At 39.7% G+C, this 19,607-nt stretch overlaps 1 protein-coding gene across 1 annotated transcript in view; it reads left to right on the forward strand.

Moving 5' to 3' along the window:
- The window catches only part of ipo7 (importin 7), a 60,469-nt gene that overhangs the window by 36,367 nt on the left and 4,495 nt on the right, over window positions 1–19,607 (forward strand). The window contains exons 14-22 of the mRNA XM_067993969.1: window positions 1,052–1,217; window positions 2,870–3,030; window positions 3,298–3,426; window positions 7,639–7,705; window positions 7,792–7,917; window positions 9,432–9,529; window positions 13,768–13,863; window positions 14,728–14,948; window positions 17,783–17,985. Coding sequence (XP_067850070.1) covers window positions 1,052–1,217; window positions 2,870–3,030; window positions 3,298–3,426; window positions 7,639–7,705; window positions 7,792–7,917; window positions 9,432–9,529; window positions 13,768–13,863; window positions 14,728–14,948; window positions 17,783–17,985 — 1,267 coding nt within the window. The remainder of the gene's footprint in view (window positions 1–1,051; window positions 1,218–2,869; window positions 3,031–3,297; window positions 3,427–7,638; window positions 7,706–7,791; window positions 7,918–9,431; window positions 9,530–13,767; window positions 13,864–14,727; window positions 14,949–17,782; window positions 17,986–19,607) is intronic.

A 19,607-nucleotide genomic window follows, 5' to 3' on the forward strand; every position in this document is an offset into this window, starting at 1 on the left:
GGCTTTGATTATGGAAAGCAGCCTTGGGGAGAAAGTAGAAAATAATTTGAATAAATTTGGCGATGGGTAATGAAGCTTTGAAACTGAATGAAATGAATGCTAGCAAAAAAAAAACAAATTCATTAAATAAAGTTGGTTTAACAAATTAAGGTAATGTTGGCAATGGGGTAGAAAGTTGGGAATACCATCCCTCCAAGTCTCCCTCCCAGATTACATCCAGATTTAGACATATGTTGCCATTCCCAACAGCTTTTATTTCAGATTTTCAGCATTTGTAACTTAATGAATAGTTTTTTTTCTCTCCATTTTCTCTTCTAATTTTCTACAATTTGTGGAAATCAAATGAGAAAGTGACTTGAAATCCTTGAAGATATGTGTGCCCAAAAATAAATTAGTGATGTAACTTTCGAACTAGTGTCATCAGGCTTGATTTAGTTGAAAGTCAGGTCAACTTGTGTAAAGTCGAGCATAGTTTATTAAAATGATTGAAACTCCAGCAAATTATTTTTTTAATTGTTTTTTTCAACAACTCTTAAACCAAAAAGGGAGGTGGGTGAATGGTTGGAAATGTGGACCATTAGGCAGAAAGTTTTAAGACACAACGTTATGCTGCATATATCAAATATAGAAATGTCCATTGGTTTGTGATGTTGGGAACAGCAGCTGGTGGCAGATTGTAGTGAGTGCATTTGGTTTCTGTTAGTTCTCAAACAAATTTGCTTAAAGCATATTTCAAATAAAATTTTGGAGCTGCAACATTTTTGGAAAAGGTTTAAATGCATTCTATTTAATCCATAGTTGCTGACTTTCTGCAAATCAGTACAGTCCCCACTGCTTACATCGGGCATGTTGGGTTTTAACACTGTTTGCTCGTTATGTGAGGTGGATGGAAAAACAAGTAGCGTTTCTAATTAACCTGACATTGCCTTTGTCATCGACATTGATGGACGTAGCAAATGGCTAATGTTAGTTGCTGGTATAAACGGCTGGCCGCAATAACCACAGGTGGTATAATTGGTGAGGACTGTAACATTGACTTTTATCATTTTAGGCTTGTTGGGTCCTTCATTATTTCTGTGAGGTTAAGTTTAAGAATGACCAGAACTTGCAGACTGCACTGGAGCTGACCCGACGGTGCCTGATTGAAGATAAAGAAATGCCTGTGAAAGTGGAGGCTGCTATAGCTCTTCAGGTCCTCATCAGTAACCAGGAGAAAGGTAACAAAAGTTTGGAACTTCGAATGTGCACTTTTTTTCCTTCATTTTGTAAGGTGAATGCTATATTGAGGGAGGCATTTATCCCTTCTGTTGCATATTTAACTTTGAAAAGAGTGGAAAGATATCTTTTGACTAGAATTGGAATGGATAGTGTATTCCCTTTTCCATTTTTTTCTCTCTCTCTCTCTTTTCACCACTGCCTTCCAAGTGAACAGTGGATCAGAATTGCAGTGTATTTCTTTTGTTTTCGTAGTCATCGTCTTCTTCCATCCCACTGCCAACCAATACCGAATTTGTCCACTTACTGCTTCTAAAAGCAAAATGCAGAAGCTCACCAATTGATAAGGAGACGATGAAGTATGTTTTCTTCAATTATGCTTTCCATATTGATTGGCAGACCACCTGTCCCTCGTTTTTCAAACAAGTTAGACTGTTCCACTGAGGAAGTATTCCATACACACAATGTTTCCTTTCCGCTTAATGTTTAAAATGTTGGCTAGCTGGTCCCTATTTGCTGCAAGAATTGACTGGGGGGGGCGGGGGGGGTTTGAAATTTTAAACCTGCTTTGTTGTACTGTGAACCAGAAGTGAATAGGATGTGGATTTCACTGCTCATCTCAGTGGCACCGAGCCATAGGGCTTGCACCAGAAGCTACATCTGAGCAGTTCTGTACTGATTAGGAGATCTAGCATGGCAGGTCTCCATAGAATTCTCCCTTCATTCACTGTGTTCCTTATGGTAGGATATGCAAACACCCCCTCATACTCCTGCCAAGATTTTCTTTCTTCAGTCTATTGGGCTGATTAAGAATATAGATACAATATCCTTCAAATTGTTGTCCTTAATATTTCTAATTTAACTCCAAACATTATACTGAATTCTTACTATGTCAGAAATGCTCACATGGTTAGCACAAGTGCAAGCTTTCTCTCCAGAGTTTTACACTTATCCTTCAACAGATGAACTGGTCATTTATTTCATTTGCTGTTCGTGGAACCTTGCTGTGAGCAAATTGGCTACTGCCTACATAAACTACTTTCTGAAATGTAATCACTTATCAGTTGTGAAGCACTTTGGGGCATTGTGAGGAAGTTAAAGATGCTATAAAAATGCAACTTCCTTTCTGCTCTCCCTTTCTTAGCCAAGAGGACAAGGAGGGTAATCTTAACCTATCTTGCCTGGTGGGAAACAGACTTCAGTGGAGTGTAAAACCAAGCAGGGTATAAAATGGGCGCTGACCCGAATCCACCTTTTCTTCACCTGGCAGGATAGGTTAAAATTACTCCCTAGGTGTTTGAGGAAATCATGTGGCCTGGCCCACTGTGGCACAGTGAATTTTACAGTTTGAAGCATGCAAATATCCAGACATTGTGTTGGTGGAGAATATAGGGGCACTGAGGAGAGATTAAGTCCTGCCTAGAAAGAGAAATACTCAACAGAAGAATTATCTCTGGCTGCATTATGCATCTGTTGCTGGGTTGTTTAAAGGGTTAAAGCCAGCTTGCTCCATTTCCTTTTGTCAGGTGAAAGTGTGTGGCATAGGGGAAGCTTAAGAACAAATAATGGAAATGTCTTTAAGTCTTTGCCCGCCAAGAGTAATCAATTCATTCTCTGGCAAAAAACTAAATTGTGCATTGTGTTTCCTTTATAGCCAAGGAGTACATCAAGCCTTTTATTAGACCTGTGATGCAGGCCTTACTACACATTGTGAGAGAGACTGAGAATGATGACTTAACTAATGTGATTCAGAAAATGATTTGTGAATATAGTGAAGAGGTGACCCCCATTGCAGTGGAGATGACTCAGCATTTGGTAAGCAGTTTGATTGTTATGTTAGATTCACTTGCAGATGAAATGATCAACTAATGAGTCTATGACAACTGCATAATTCCAGATAACTCTACTACTGTTTGCATGTTATGTCCCCTAAGTGCCCTGCTGCTTACTCAACTTGCTGTTTGTTCTCTGCGAATGGACAATTGCTTGTTTCAGTCATGATAAAACTGAACTGAAAGCAGGCAGCTCCTTTTATAGATATAGAGACTCATAATAAGATCAGAGCCTTTGTTTTCATTCTAGGCAATGACTTTTAACCAAGTAATACAGACTGGTCCAGATGAAGAGGGCAGTGATGATAAAGCAGTAACTGCGATGGGAATCCTTAATACCATTGATACTCTCCTTAGTGTTGTGGAAGATCACAAAGAGGTTAGTTCTTCAGATGGTGGATTTTTGTTAGAACCTTTAACTTTTGTTAGTTTACTGGGTTGGTTGTATGCAGTTTAACTGTGGAACCAGATGTTTGCACCCTGATGTACAGTTTCGGTCCACTATATCAAAAAGTAAAATACTGCAGATGCTGGAAATCTAAATGAAAACAAAAAATGCTGGAAACACTAAGCAGACAAGCAGCATCTGTGGAGAGAGACGGTTCTGATGAACAGTCGTTGACCTGAAACGTTAATCCTACCGTCCTCCCTCCACAGATGCTGCCTAACCTGCTGAGTGCTGTGGCATTTTCTGTTTTTAGTCCAGTATGTGTTTGTCTAAATGCATTAGCATATTATTTTGTGCTGACAGGTAATTACACTGAGTATATTTTGTAATAGTTATACTTGGATCATTCAAAAAAGGAGGGAGAAAGAAAACAGTGTACTCGAGGCCAGTTAGCCTGACATCAGTAGGGAAAAAGCTAGAATCTATTATTAAGGATGTTGTAACAGGGCACTTAGAAAATCATCATCTGATTAGGCAGAGTCAACACTGTTTTATTAAAGCGAAATCATGTTTGACAAACCTTTAGGATTTTTTGAGGGTATAACGAGCACTGTAGATAAGGGGAAACCAGTGGATGTAGTATATTTGGATTTTCAAAAGGCCTTCGATAAGGAGCCACATAAGAGGTTGTTACACAAGATTAGGGCTCATGGGATTGGGGGTAATATATTAATATGGATTGAGGATTGGTTAACGGACAGAAAACAGAGGGTTGGGATAAATGGGTCGTTTTCGAGTTGGCAGGTTGTAACTAGTGGAGTGATGCAGGGATCGGTGCTTGCGCCTCAGCTATTTAAGAACATAAGATTAGAACATAAGAAATAGGAGCAGGAGCAGGCCATTCGGCCCCTCGAGCATCCTTCACCATTCAATCAGATCATGGCTGATCTTTGACCTCAACTTCAATTTCCTGCCCGATCCCCATATCCCTTGATTCCCCTGGAGTCCAAAAATCTATCTAACTCAGCCTTGAATATACTCAACGACTCAGCGTCCACAGCCCCTGGTTTAGAGAATTCCAAAGATTCACAACCCTCTGAGTGAAGAAATTCCTTCTCATTTCAGTCTTAAATGGCTGTCCCCTTATCCTGCGACTGTGCCTTCTCGCTCTAGACTCTCCAGCCAGGGGAAACAACCTCTCAGCATCTACCCTGTCAAGCCTTCTCAGAATCTTATATGTTTCAATGAGATCACCTCTCATCTAAACTCCAGGGAACATAGGCCCATTTTACTCAATCTCTCGTCATAGGACAACCCTCCCATCCCAGGAATTAATCTGGTGAACCTTTGTGCACCGCCTCTAAGGCAAGTATATCCTTCCTTAGATAAGGAGACCAAAACTGTACGTAGTACTCCAGGTGCGATCTCACCAAAACCCTGTACAATTGTAGTAAGACTTCCTTACTCTTGCACTCCAACTCTCTTGCAATAAAGGCCAACATGCCATTTGCTTTCCTAATTTGCTTGCTGTACCTGCATGCTGACTTTTTGTGTTTCTTGTATGAGGACACCCAAATCCCTCTCAACACCAATATTTAATAGTTTCTCACCGTTTAAAAAATATTCTGTTTTTCTATTCTTCCTACTAAAGTGAATAACCTCACATTTCCCCACGTTATGCTCCATCTGCCACCTTCTTATCCACTCACTTAATCTATCTATATCTCTTTGCAGACTCTTTGTGTCCTCCTCACAGCTTACTTTCCCACCTAGCTTAGCATAGTCAGCGAACTTGGATACATTACACTCGGTCCCTTCATCTACATCATTAATATAGATTGTAAATAGCTGAGGCCCACGCACCGACCCACTAGTTACAGCCTGCCAACTTGAAAATGACCCGTTTATCCCTACTCTCTGTTTTCTGTCCGTTAACCAATCCTCTATCCATGCGAATATGTGTCCCCAACACCATGAGCCCCTATCTTGTGTAACAACCTTTTTATGTGGTACCTTGATTGAATGCCTTTTGAAAATCCAAAATATACTACATTCACTGGTTCCCCTTTATTTGCCCTGCTAGTTACATCCTCAAAAAAAACTCTAAATTTGTCAAACATGATTTCCCTTTCATAAAATCATGTTGACTCTGCCTAATCATATTATGATTTTCTAAGTGCCCTGTTACCACTTCCTTAATAACGGATTCCAGCATTTTCCAGATGATTGATGTCAGGCTAAATGGCCTGTAGTTCCCTGTTTTCTCTCTCCCCCCTTTCTTGAATAGTGGTGTTACATTTGCTACCTTCCAATCCGCTGGGACCGTTCTAGAATCTAGGGAATTCTGGAAGATCAAAACCAATGCAGCCACCTCTTTTAGAACCCTTGGATGTAGGCAATCAGGCGCAGGGGATTTATCAGCTTTTAGTCCCGAGTTTCTCGAGTACTTTTTCTCTACTGATATTAATTACTTTTAAGTTCCTCACTCTCAGACCCTTGGTTCCCCACTACTTCTGGTATGCCTTTTTTGTCTTCTGCGATGAAGATAGATACAAAATATTTATTTAACATCTGCCATTTCCTGATAACCTATGATTTCTCCTGTGTCAGCCTCTAAGGGACCTACAGTTACTTTTGCTACTCTCTCTTCCTTTTTACGTACTTGTAGAAGCTCTTACAATCCGTTTTTATATTTCTTGCTAGTTTACTTTCATTTTCTATTTTCTCCCTTTTTTTATCAATTTTTTTTGGTCATTCTTTGCTGGTTTCTAAAACTCTCCCAATCCTCAGGCTTTCTGTTCTGCTTGGCAACATTTATAGATTTTTTAATAAAAAATCTAATACTATCCTTAACTACTTTTAGTTCACCATGGATGGATCACTTTTCCCATGGAGCTATAATTTCTCAATGGAATGTATATTTGTTGAGAATATTGAAATGTTTCTTTAAATGTTTGCCATTGCTGATCACCCGTCATACCCTTTAACCTAATTTCCCAATCTAGCGTAGAATGCAAAGAGTCTGTAATGGGATATTGACAGGTTAAGTAAGTGGGCAAGAAGGTGGTAAGATGGAATATAATGTGGGGAAATGAGAGATTCACTTTGGTAGGAAAACAACAACAACAAAAACTTTCATTTTTATAAAATGTTTTTAATGTAGAAAAAATGCCACAGCACTTTTGAGGGGGGAGAGAAAATAAATAAAATGGATAAAGGAACCTCTGCTGATTGAAATGCATTGGAAGAACTGGTGGAGGTGACTGAAATCTTGGTTGAAAAATACCTTTTGGGAAGGTGGAGGACAGAGAAGTTTATGGAGGGAGTTCTACAAAGTAGTGACAAGGCAGCTGTAGGCTTCGCCACCACAGGTGGGAAGATAGGAGGGCATGATGTGCGAAAGACCAGACTGCAGCCCAAAGGCTGTGGTAGAGAATATAATCCTAGAGGAGATGTCTGATGTAGGGCACGGTGGGGCCCTGGAAGGATTTGAAGAGGAGGATTTTTTATTTTTATCAAAGTTCAACATATTAGGGCACAGGGAGCCAGTATCGGTTAGAGGACAAGATGATGGGCGAGCAGGACTTGATGCTGGAAGGGCTTAGTGTAGTACAAGTAGCTGAATTTTGGACTCTGAATTTATGGAGGGTGACCGGCAAGGAGGACATAGGAGAAATGCAGTCTTGAGGTGGTAAAAATGTGTTTAATTAAACAGCAGAGGCAGGTGGGAGTAAGCATTCTTGGTGACAGTTAAGGATAGGGGCTTGAATCTGGGTTGAATGGAACTCCAAGGTTTCTCTTAGACTCGTTCAATCTGAGCAAGTGGTAAGGGAGAGAGAGTAAGTGACAAAGAAGCGGAGTTTTATGGTTGGGACCCAAAAGCAATGGCTTCAGGCTTCCTGATGTTTCGTTGTAGGTAATTTGTATTGGTATTCCTGTGCTTGGATTGTTCTGCTTGGATCATTGTTCTACTTGGATAAATTTTTTTTTTCTTTGAATCAACAAAATTAATTTCCTTGTGGGGTAATGCCAGGCATCCAGTTAGTATACTACTATTTCACCCACAGAATTGCTATATTCTTGAAGCTTAGGAATAGACAATATAGATGTTTCAAGTAGATCCTATGTACATTTTAATGGTATTTTTTGCTAATGATTTCAAAGTTTGTCTACTATCAAACTAAATTTTACATTTCACTTCAGATCACGCAGCAACTGGAAGGCATCTGTTTGCAGGTTATTGGGACTGTCTTGCAGCAGCATGTGCTGGGTATGTTATGTCTTGCTTTATCAGTGGTAGTACAGTAATTGGATTTTACATTTGCAGATTACTGAGACCTTTTGTTTTTATTTCAGAATTTTATGAAGAAATCTTATCTTTGGCACATAGTCTGACTTGTCAACAAGTCTCACTACAAATGTGGCAGCTCTTGCCTCTTGTATTTGACGTCTTCCAACAAGATGGTTTTGACTATTATACTGGTAAGAAAAAACACAGCTCAGACTTTTAATGCGTACAAGACATCAACAGCCTTTCCAAGAGGGTCTTCTAAAATAATATGAATAGCAAATAGATATACATAAGTACACAATGGCCATGAGTTCAAGTAATGGTAGCCCAATAACTAAACAATTGACATCTAGTCAAGGAAATTGAGTTCATAATCTCAACCTCAATCATTTTTGCCTGCCTTCATTTGCTAATTCTGAATCATGATGTTCAATTACACAAGTCTATAACATGGAACTGTGTGTACTGTTAGCTGATTGTAGCCATGGAGAAATCTAGTCTAGATAGTCTCATCTGGATGGAGTTAAATAAGTAGCATAGGCGAACTTATCTCGGGGTTACTGGTGTCGATTGTCCTGCTGAACTTTACAGAAGAGAAAGGTCACATCAGTCCCCTAATTGTGTTGAGCTAGTTGTCCTTGGTAGGAGTGCTACAATTGGCCTTCGTGTCTTTGGGCTAGGGAATGCAAAAAATCGGGCAGGCTTCTTACTCCAGGTTGATGTCAAGTCATCCCTTGTAGAAAGTGCATATATGTGGAAATTGGACAAGGGCAAAATCAGGACTGGCTGAGAGAGACCGCTAATTATCTAGGTGCAGACATAACAGATGGTCATTTGGAAAAGGGCAACTGATACCTGGGGAATTGCACCTCAGCATAATATTCCAACTTCAAAAATGTGATTTGGGGTGGGGGGTGGGTGAAGTGAATGGGGAATGAAGAGTGAAAAGCTTAAAGAAAAATGTGCACCGCCAGCAAGAGCAGGCTTAATGCAGATGTTTGCAGTATTGGGTATTAAATATTTTTAGTTTTTAAATTTAGACGCTGCTGCGCTATCTTTAGATCAATGGTCATTGTGCTGTTTTGTCACTTTTTCCTGGTCTATATTTTTTGCATTCACTTCCATGTCAAGTGGGACATTTACTTACAGACTTTTGGGGAGTTTTGAATTGAAATAATCCCAAGTATGCTGCTCTTGTAAGATACTTGTGTTGCTTGGGGGAGAAAGGGAGAGAATTGAGAGATGGGACTATTAATTGAGAGCAGTGTGTTTGTCTATACTTACTTGAGTACGTTCACATAATCTTGTATTGTTTTGCCTTGTACTCCAATGACTGCAAAGATAATATTCAGAATGGTTTTGTGAATTAAACATACGTCACATGTAACTTAGTTTCCTGACTAGCAGACAACGGTAAGATTTTAGAAATCTGCTTTTTTCAAGGTTTTAAAAAAAGGTAGATAATGGAAATATGAAATCAAAAAATGTAAATGAACGTCAAATGCATCTTTCACTTTCGGATACTGATCAACCTGCTGTGCACTTACTGAATTTTCTGTTTTGATTTGCTTCCCTTTCCTTCCCTTCAGTGGTCCTTTTAAAATGTTCCTTTAACACTTTTTGTAGCTAAATATCGAGGGAGGGAAATAACAACTAATAAAATTCAGTGAATTTGATTGCTCAAAGCTTTTTTACAAATTTTCAGATATGATGCCTCTCTTGCACAATTATATAACCGTGGACACAGACACACTACTGTCTGACACCAAATACTTGGAAATGATTTACAGTATGTGTAAAAAGGTGAGTCAGTTTGTTATGCATTGTGACATTGTAATTGTGTAATGCTTTTTCTGACATAGAAATACATAGAAGTTTCAACATGGAAACAGGCCATTCATCACAACTAGTCCTTGTCGGAGTTTACCTTCCACATGAGCAAATGGAAGTGTTAACCCTCTCTTACCGTATCCCTTCATCCACCTATCGAGTCGAATTTTGAATGTTGACATAGTTTCTGCCTCATCCACTAACCCTGAAAGTGAATTCCACATCTTCACAAGTCTCTAAAGAAGTTTATCTTGCTCTGTTCTCAGTCTCTAACATTTAATCTTATATCTATGGCCCCTCATTCTTGACCTATGAACTACTGAAAACAGTCTGCTTCTATCTACTCTGTCCCACCCTTTTGTAATTTAAAATACTTTTACCATATTGCACCGTATTGTGCGTTCTAATGAAAAAAAGCCCTCATTTTTGAAGACTTTATTCATATTTGTATTTCCTCATAGCAGCATCCGAGTGAAGCTATGTTACACTCTCTCTTAAAGCCTCAATGCCCTTCCTAAAATGTGGATCCCATTACCGTACACAGTATTTTAACTGACGTCTTAAGGTTTCATATTGGCTCAACGTTACCACTTTTATATTCTTTACCTCTTGTGATAAAACCTAGAATTCCATTAGTTTTATTTAACAGCCTTATTAACCTGAGGTGCACGTTTAATGTTTTGTGAACCTGTACCAGAGTTCTTCGGCTCTTCCACAATACCGAGCCTGCTTCCATTCAGAGTATAATTACTCTTTTTACCAAAATGTATCACCTTGCAGTTGCTGACATTGAATTCCATCTGCCATTTTTTAGCCCGTACCACCACCTTATTAATATTCCGTTGCAGCTTTCTTTGGTCTTCTAAGAAATTAACTGTACTTCCTATTTTGGTATTAGCAAATTTCAGCACCCTCCCTCTAGGCCTGTTGATGTACACAGCGAACAGAAGTTGCACCACTACCTCCTTCCAAGCTCGCTGGAAAAGCTCCTACTCTGTTTTCTCCCTCCTAACCAATTTTTAATCAAGTTTGCTAACTTCCTCTAATTCCATTACCCTTAATCTTGTGTATTGCATCCACTGCATTTGTCCCCTCTACCATGTCTGTTACTGTCTCAAGTAATTGAGGGTTGTCCTGCACGATCGTCCCTTTTGAAATACATGTTGGCAACTTCTAATTGTTTCCTCTTTATCTAGATAATTGGTAATTTCACCCTTAATTAAAGACTTTTAAAAAAAAAAAAATTCCCTACCACAGATGTTAAACCAATTTGCAGGTAAATTAACCTGGATTAGTTATGACTCCCTTTGTAGAAATGGGTACAATCTCCAGTCCTCCACATACAGTAGAGCCCTAAAATATAATACCGAGTGTCTGTGCAATTTCCTCCCTTATCGCATACAGTATCCTAGAATTTATTCTGTCAGGCTGTGGCATTTTGCCTTCCTTTAGTATAACTAACTTACCTACAACATCCAGGCTTGCGCTCATAAGTGGCAAATAACATTCGCGCCAGACAAGTGCCAGGCAATGACCATCTCCAACAAGAGAGTGTCTAACTACCTCCCCTTGACATTCAACGGCATTACCATCACCGAATCCCCCACCATCAACATCCTGGGGGTCACCATTGACCAAAACTTAACTGGACCAGCCATATAAATACTGTGGCTCCAAGAGCAGGTCAGAGGCTGGGTATTCTGCAGCGACTGACTCACCTCCTGACTCCCCAAAGCCTTTCCACCATCTACAAGGCACAAGTCAGGAGTGTGATGGAATACTCTCCACTTGCCTGGATGAGTGCAGCTCCAACAACATTCAAGAAGCTCGACACCATCCAGGACAAAGCAGCCCGCTTGATTGGCAACCCATCCACCACCCTAAACATTCACTCCCTTCACCACCGGCGCACTGTGGCTGCAGTGTGTACCATCCACAGGATGCACTGCAGCAACTCACCAAGGCTTCTTCGACAGCACCTCCCAAACCCGCGACTTCTACCACCTAGAAGGATAAGAGCAGCAGGTACATGGGAACAACACCACCTGCACGTTCCCCTCCAAGTCACACACCATCCCGACTTGGAAATATATCGCCGTTCCTTCATTGTCGCTGGGTCAAAATCCTGGAACTTCCTTCCTAACAGCACTGTGGGAGAACCTTCACCACACGGACTGCAGCGGTTCAAGAAGGCGGCTCACCACCACCTTCTCGAGGGCAATTAGGAATGGGCAATAAATGCCGGCCTTGCCAACGACGCCCACATCCCATGAACGAATAAAAATAAATTTCTTTTATCCTTCATAATGTCACTCATCTCGCTCTCAGCCACTTCAGGATTCACCTACTGTTTGATACCCTTTTCTTTCGTAGGGAGAGATGCAAAATACTTATTTAAATACCTCCACCCTTTTTGTTGATCTGCAAGTTGATAGTCCTTTCCTCTCAGGTCCCACCTCACATCATTTTACTGATATACTTAGATGCTTTACTGTTCCTTTTGATTTTGGACTTTTTTTCTCATGCTCCCTTGTAGTTTTCCTAATCTTAATTTCTTATTTTCTCACATTCTCCTTCAGTTTTTTCATTATTATTCTTAGTCCTCACTACCGCCAAGATGCTCACCCCAATTTAGCTCAATTACTCAATCAGATCTAGCAAGGCCTTCTAACATACTGCTTGAGGAAGGAGTCCTATGCACATCTTAGAAATTCCATTCACCTTTCTCCACTTATTCCCTCTTTGTCCTAATCCCTATCTGTCCCAATTAATAAGTAGATAATTAAAAACTCCCAGAACAATAATTTTGTTCCTACTTATCTTTCTAATCTGACATCAGATTTCCTCTATCATTTCCTTCCCACAATTTGGAGGTCTTTAAATTAATGTTACAAGCCCTTTTTTTTTATCTTTGAGCTCTGACCAGGCTGTGTAACTGCTTACAGCAGTTTAGAAAACTTGGCACTCATTCTTGTACCACGAATGAGATAGGGTACATATAATTAACACTTAAAAGTTGTTATTGGATCAAAATCAATTTTGGCCCCACATATCAACTTAACTAGCTTTTGTGGTAAGTCCTAACTGGTGCTTAAAGAATGACTTGGTATATAAATTAAGTAAACTTCTATCGCACGCTTTGTATAAAATGAGTGGGAACTTACAAACTCTGCAAACACATGTTAGTTTTCTCTATGGCATTGTTCCCCAAAGTGTGCCTTTCCTATAACAGAATTTAGTTTTTTTTATGTAAGAAAAACTTTAGTTGGCTTAATTTTAAAAATTGTACTTTACCTTCTTGGGCAAACTTACCAGTGGGAGTGTAATGGGAAGTGCTGCAGTGATGCTTGATGTCACATTAGAAGTCGGGTAGCTTGCAAAGAAATTAAATCACTTCTGTTTTAGGTAGTGGAATAAATTCACGTGAAGGTAAGTCACTGGTTAGACCCAGGTGTTGATTAAAGGAATCACTTGTGTTAATTTTATATGTTCTGATTTTTGAAAAATAACTTGTAAAAATAATATCTACTCATTAAGCCTTATTTCTGTGCGACACTGTAAATGTTTCTTTCAGGTGTATTCAAACCACGATTGACAATAAGAATGAGGAGTGAAATTGATCTTGGGTGGTAGTGCAAATGGAGGATGTTGAATCGGCAGCCCATTTTACATCCCACCTGATTTTCTTTTCCATTGAAGTCAGTGAGGGATAAAATATCAGTCAGGGTGTAAAACACACTACTGTTTTATTGTTCCCCGTTTTGCACTATTGCCAAAGACCAATTTCACTCCCAATACATTGGGGTACCCAATTAATTGTGCCACAGAACAGTGTGACAGATTGTCCACTACAATTTGAGTTCTCAGTTCTATCCATGTTATCGGAGGGAGGTAGAGTTGAGACATTTTATGGGAGGAGAGGATTATCCTGTCCTGTACTTGCGCACTTCCTAGTATTTAAAAGCAACTTTGACAGATTCCTTGGAGCAAGTTGCCCGGCTGCACCCTCAGCTGAAGAATGGTATGCAGATGAGGAGATATGTGTGGAAGACAAAAAATAAAGCTGGTTACTGACCATCTCAAAGCTTCAGTCATTCTGCCAGGAGGCAATCATTATGGGGCTGCCATTTTTGCAGCATGAATCCTTTAGTATATCAGTTCCCTTATCCTGTTTTATAGGGAGAAAGGTTTAATTTATTTCTGTTTTTTAGGTATTAACAGGGGATGCAGGAGAAGATGCAGAATGCCATGCAGCTAAGCTGCTAGAAGTGATTATTCTACAGTGCAAAGGGCGTGGTATTGACCAGGTTAGTAAAATACAATGGAAATTACATTTTTGATTGAATTTAAACAGCCCTTCAATAAATCTGACTTCAAACATTGATAAAGACTATTTCCTCCTCTAAAATAAAATGCTGAAGCTTTTTTAAGTTTTTCTTTAAAACTGCTAGTCGTAGGAGAGTGTAGAAGCTTTACCAATCCTTAATTTAATGCTTCACCACCTCAAATAAGGCTCATAGTCATTTGGATTGGATTCCAGTTGAAAATAAACATGTTCAGCTCCCTGATGACTTGTGGGTAAAAGCATTGCCCAGTGTAAAAGTGGGCTATACATACTTGTAAAGCCCCAAGTTGGTCTCCTATACTGTATTAATCAATGTTAGTTTTTGTGACGATACAATTGGTTCACTCCCATTGCTACTACTGACCACCGCTAGAGAGAGTGTGCAGATGTCGAGGGAAAACATGATCGGGTTTGCTTATGATGTCCTCCACAGTCTGAGTACTTCCTAACGCTTGCTGTCAAGGTGTACGTATAAAGAGTGGCCAGTGAGGCAAGATACCAAAGTTGTTTGCATCTTAGGTGGGGAGAGATTTTTTTTTAAAAAGCTTAAAATTGTCCACATGTTCCATTTGTAGGACTGTAAGTGGTCACCTATTAACTTAAAGATATTTTGGCAATTCACCCAAACCTGAATAATTAATTCATAACACTAAGAACTGCCTATTTTGTACCTTGTCTGCAAACTTTCAGTACCGATAATTTGTTGCCTCAGTAACTTGATATTTTGAAGTCTTGACAAGTTGTAGGACATTCTCTCAAATTTTGTTAACTTCCCTCTTAAGTATACTTCACCTTTGAGGTTACAAAATGAATTTTTTTTTTCTAGTGTATACCTCTGTTTGTGGAAGCAGCACTTGAGAGGCTGACCAGAGAAGTCAAGACCAGTGAACTAAGAACTATGTGTCTGCAAGTTGCCATTGCTGCTTTGTACTACAACCCACTCCTGTTGCTGAGTACCTTGGAAAACCTCCACTTTCCCAACAACACAGAGCCAATCACCACACAGTTTGTTAACCAGTGGCTGAATGATGTAGACTGCTTTTTAGGGTAAGGTTCGCTGTACCACAAAATTTAGAGGAAACCAAATAGGAGTCCAATTTGTTCTTTATTGAGGCTGTTAAAAGTAGTGAAAATATTGTACTATAGTGTGCTATTTGACATTTAATGATCTGTGCAAATTGGTCACAATGAGTTAATGCATTAGATTTGTATCCTGGAGTGGCAAGACTTGCTGAGTTTCCGAAATTTGCCAGAGCAGTCGGGAAATGTGCTGCTTTTATGTGAAAGGGGGGTTGGCTACCATGACTTGTACATACCCTATAGCTGATTAGTGGGACGAGGTTTAAGTAGAATGTGGGTTGGTGGATTGTGGTAATGGGTGCCTTCCACAAATGAGAGAGTGCTTTTTTTGGGGTATTAGGAAGACTGCAAATTGAATTATAAAATGGTTAAAATACAGAAGGAGGCCATTCGGCCCATCAAGTCTGTGCCAGCTCTTCATAAGAGCAATCCAGTTAGTCCCATAGCCCTGCAATTTTTTTCCCTTCAAGTATCTATCCAATTCCTTTTTGAAAGCCACTATTGAATCTGCTTCCATCACCCTTTCAGGCAGCGCATTCTACATCATTGCTACTCGCTGCATAAAGTTTTTCCTCATGTCGCCTTTGGTTCTTTTGCCAATCACCTTAAATCTGTGTCCTCTGGTTCTCAACCCGTTTCTCTTCATTTACTTTATCTAAACCCTTCATGATTTTGAACACTTAGATCAAATCTCCTCTCAACCGTCTCTGCTGTAAGGAGAACAACCCCAGCTTCTCCAGTGTGTCCATGTAACTGAAGTCCCTCATCCCTGGAACCGTTCTAGTAAATTTTTTTTGCACCCTCTCTTAAGGCCTTCGCATCCTTCCTAAAGCGCGATGCCCAGAATTGGACACTATACTCCAGTTGTGGCCGAACCAATGTTTTATGAAGGTTCAACATAATTACCTTCCTTTTGTACTCTCTGCCTCTGTTTATAAAACCCAGGATCCCGTATTTTTTTAAACTGTTTTCTCAACCTGTCCTGCCACCTTCAAAGATTTGTGCGCATATACCCCCAGGTGTCTCTATTCCTGCACCCCTTTAGAATTGTACCATTTAGTTTATATTGCCTCTTCTCATTCTTCCTGCCAAAATGTATCACTTTGTGCTTCTCTGCATTAAATTTCATCTCCATTCCACCAGCCCTGGATCAATTGGTGGAACGTAGACCTTGTAGATTTACATTTTCCGATTATATTTTCCTTTCCCCTTCTGAGTTTTCTCTCCAACAACAGCTTATATAGTATCATAACTTAGAAAAACAGCCAGACATTGTCTACTGGGCTTCCTTCATCCACCATCTTTGTGACTTCTTCAAAAAAATATAATCAAATTTGTAAGACATGAATTTTTTTTTTAAGCCATGTTGGGTGTCCCTAATATGTCCCCCTCTATCCAAGTAACCATATGTTGCATTCCTAATGATTCCCTCAGGCATTTTTCCTATTATTGATGTCAAATTAATGGGCCTATAGTTACCCGGATCCATCTTGTCTCCCTTGTTAAATGGGGTCTGCGTTAGCTTCCTTCCACTATGCGGGAACTGTCCAGGGTGCAGTGAGCTATTAAAAATGCAGGTAAGGGGCTCGCAGAGGACGTGTCCCATCTCCCTGAGGACCCTCGGGTGGATAACCTTCGGTCCGGCTGCTCTTATCTATTTTCAGGTTCTTACTTCTATCTAAAACATTGTGTTCACCTATGTTAATATTACTAGTTTTAATATTAACATCATTAAATTATAACAATCAAGCATCATCTTCAAGAGTGAAGACAATGCAAAGTACTCATTTAATATTTCCACCGTACCCAGTGAGTCCTTTGTAACCTGTCCTTGAGCATCCTTCAATGGCCCAATATAATCTTTGACAGTTCTCTGACTCTTCACGTAACTGAGAGAACTTTTCCCATTCCTTTCGCAATTGTCTACATTCCTCTTTTCCATTATCCTGTTAGCTGATCTGATAGCAGCCTTTGTTTTCTTTAGCTGTTCCTTCTGCATAACTGTGTTTAGTTGAGAATTAGATGCCTTTAGATTGTAGAAACATTTTTGTTTACATCTTATTTGTCTTTGTACATGACCAGTCAGCCACCTTGGCTTTTTCTTACCGTACTCCCTTCTTTTGACTTTGGGTACATATTTGTCTTCCCCATTTTTTATCTTGTTCTTAAAAACTTTCTATTTGTATTCTATAACTTATAACCAAGAACAGTTCTGTTCGTGCACATGCAACTAATACCAGGGTCACTTAATATTGATCAGAGTAGGAATCTTGTCTTTCTTCCATCCCCACCCCCCCCACCCCATAACCCAAATTAGAGAACCCTGAGCTGAGACCTGATTCAGCATAAACCTAGGAACCTCAGCCAATATGACTTGATATTCCCCTTGCCATTGGAGCCATAGCTTCCGTTTTTAATTAGTTCAGAGAAATGAAGATCAGTGCTAATTGAAGCACGGTTTGTGGGGTGTGCCAACTTTCCTGAGAATAGTGGAAAATCACCTGGATGGGAGGTACCGAGTCAAAGTTTTGCGTTACTTGCCTCGGTCACTTCCTCACATTTCACTGCTGTAACGGATTATAGTATTTTCGAACTGCACTCGGGATGTGTAATGGCTTAGATCCATGCACTTGATCAGTTGACTTAACCATACAACTAAATTGGCATTTTTACTGAGTATAATTGCCTACGCTTGTTAGAGGAGTTGCATTTTCCCCCAGTTTAATTTATAAGTAGTGAACTACTTACTATCTTTTTTTAACATGTACCACATACAACAAACTCTGGTTCCTTTTATCCAGTTTACATGATCGGAAAATGTGTGTCCTCGGCCTCTGTGCATTGATTGAACTTGAACAGAGACCACAAATTGTGAACCAGGTTGCAGGACAGATTCTACCAGCTCTTACCCTTCTCTTTGGTGGACTGAAGAGAGCCTATGCTTGCCGTGCAGAGCATGAAAACGACAGTGATGATGATGAGGATGGAGAAGATGATGAAAATGGTATGACTATGATTTCTGACTAAATTTATAGTTTCTGCCTGAATTTTCATATCTATTTAGAATATTAGATTCCTGGGAATGAGTTACAAAGCTAATCTGATCAGTGAATCAGACAATATCATAAACTATGACAGCTTCATGCTGATAGTTAGTCGTTATCCTCTGAATTCTGGTATTGAATTAATTGAGCCCAACTCCATGTATTTATCAAGAACTATTAGTGTAAAAAAGCTTGTGCCTTGATTAGGCAATTGCCTTCCTCTTGTAGTAATAATGTAGTAACAGCAAGGGAGGATTATAGAAATTTTATACATGGTGCCTAGAGAACAGATGGCTTGGAGTGTGTTCAAAGCTGTACTACACAAGGTTAGGATGGTGTCATAAACCAGGAAAGCAAAGCTTGAGAAGTTTTTGAACAGCACAAACAGTCTTAGTGATGCAGCACTTTTCACACATGCTTACTGGCTAATATTTGCCACTGAAGTTTTTTTTTTCCCCTCCGTATAGCAGTGTTGTGGGTTAGATGATGGCCAATTTGGAAGGTAGACCAGGGTTGTAACATTAGCTGACAGGAAGCATGTCACTTAAAAATAACTTTATAGGTTAATATTGTAATTTTATTATTAGGATTATTTAGTGTATTGATGCAAATGTACATTATTTTTTCCCTCCCCTACTGATTGTATTAACTCCTTGCTGAGCATGGTTACAAAGGTGGTGGATGCCCCCTGGTACCTTTGTTTATGCATGAGATGCTAATGCTGATGGGCCATTTGTCCATGACTGGCTTAGCATCCCAGCCGATCCTGGCCTCATCGTTCATAAAAGCCTATTAGCAGCAAGGATGGGCAGCCCTATCTATTTCTCTTCCTTATCGCTATATTTCCCACTCTCTCCGGGGACACTGAGCTCAGTTGTAGTGTGTCTATTCTTGTCCTGGCTAAGATCAGCTAAATCAATAAAGGTTAAGGATTGAACTTGAGATCTTCCTGGCTTGTATGGCTCACAGCTACTCAATGAATAAATGTGCTGAACCAGCTGGAAAACAAACTAGTATACTTCGGGTCTGTCAATATGCAGCTTATTATTCCCATCAGTATTTTATTTGAAAAATTAATATACAGACACAAGCAAGTTACAGAATCTTCAAATTGTTGGTTCACTGCACCTCTTCGACCTTGCCATCTCATGTGGCCTTTCTATTCCCATTGTCTCAATCACAGACAAGGTCATCTCTGGTCATTTCCTTGTATTCCTTGCCACTCGCATCCCACTTCTCCCTTCACCCCTACTTCTGCATTCGCCAATGGAAAGAAAACTGGCTCGCCTTTAGCCCTCCATTTACCTCAATACTTCTGCTGTCAATTTACTCAATCACCTCTGCCCTTCACCCCAGTAAAGCCCTTACTCTCTTACAAATCTTGCTCTGGGTCAAGGAGGTGTTTCCTGTATTGCATTGATTAAGGCAAAGATGTGACATACAAAATAACTGAACAGGAAGAAACCAATAAAAATACAATGTTCATGTTGTAGGGGTTGAGTATCCCTTTAACTTGCTACAGTAAGTTCTGGAATAATCTTGTGTGTTGATATTCCACTTGGCTGTAGTGAATTTATTCAGT

The sequence above is a fragment of the Heptranchias perlo genome, chromosome 12, assembly GCF_035084215.1.
Source record: "Heptranchias perlo isolate sHepPer1 chromosome 12, sHepPer1.hap1, whole genome shotgun sequence".
In the NCBI taxonomy this organism is placed as follows: Eukaryota; Metazoa; Chordata; class Chondrichthyes; order Hexanchiformes; family Hexanchidae; genus Heptranchias; species Heptranchias perlo.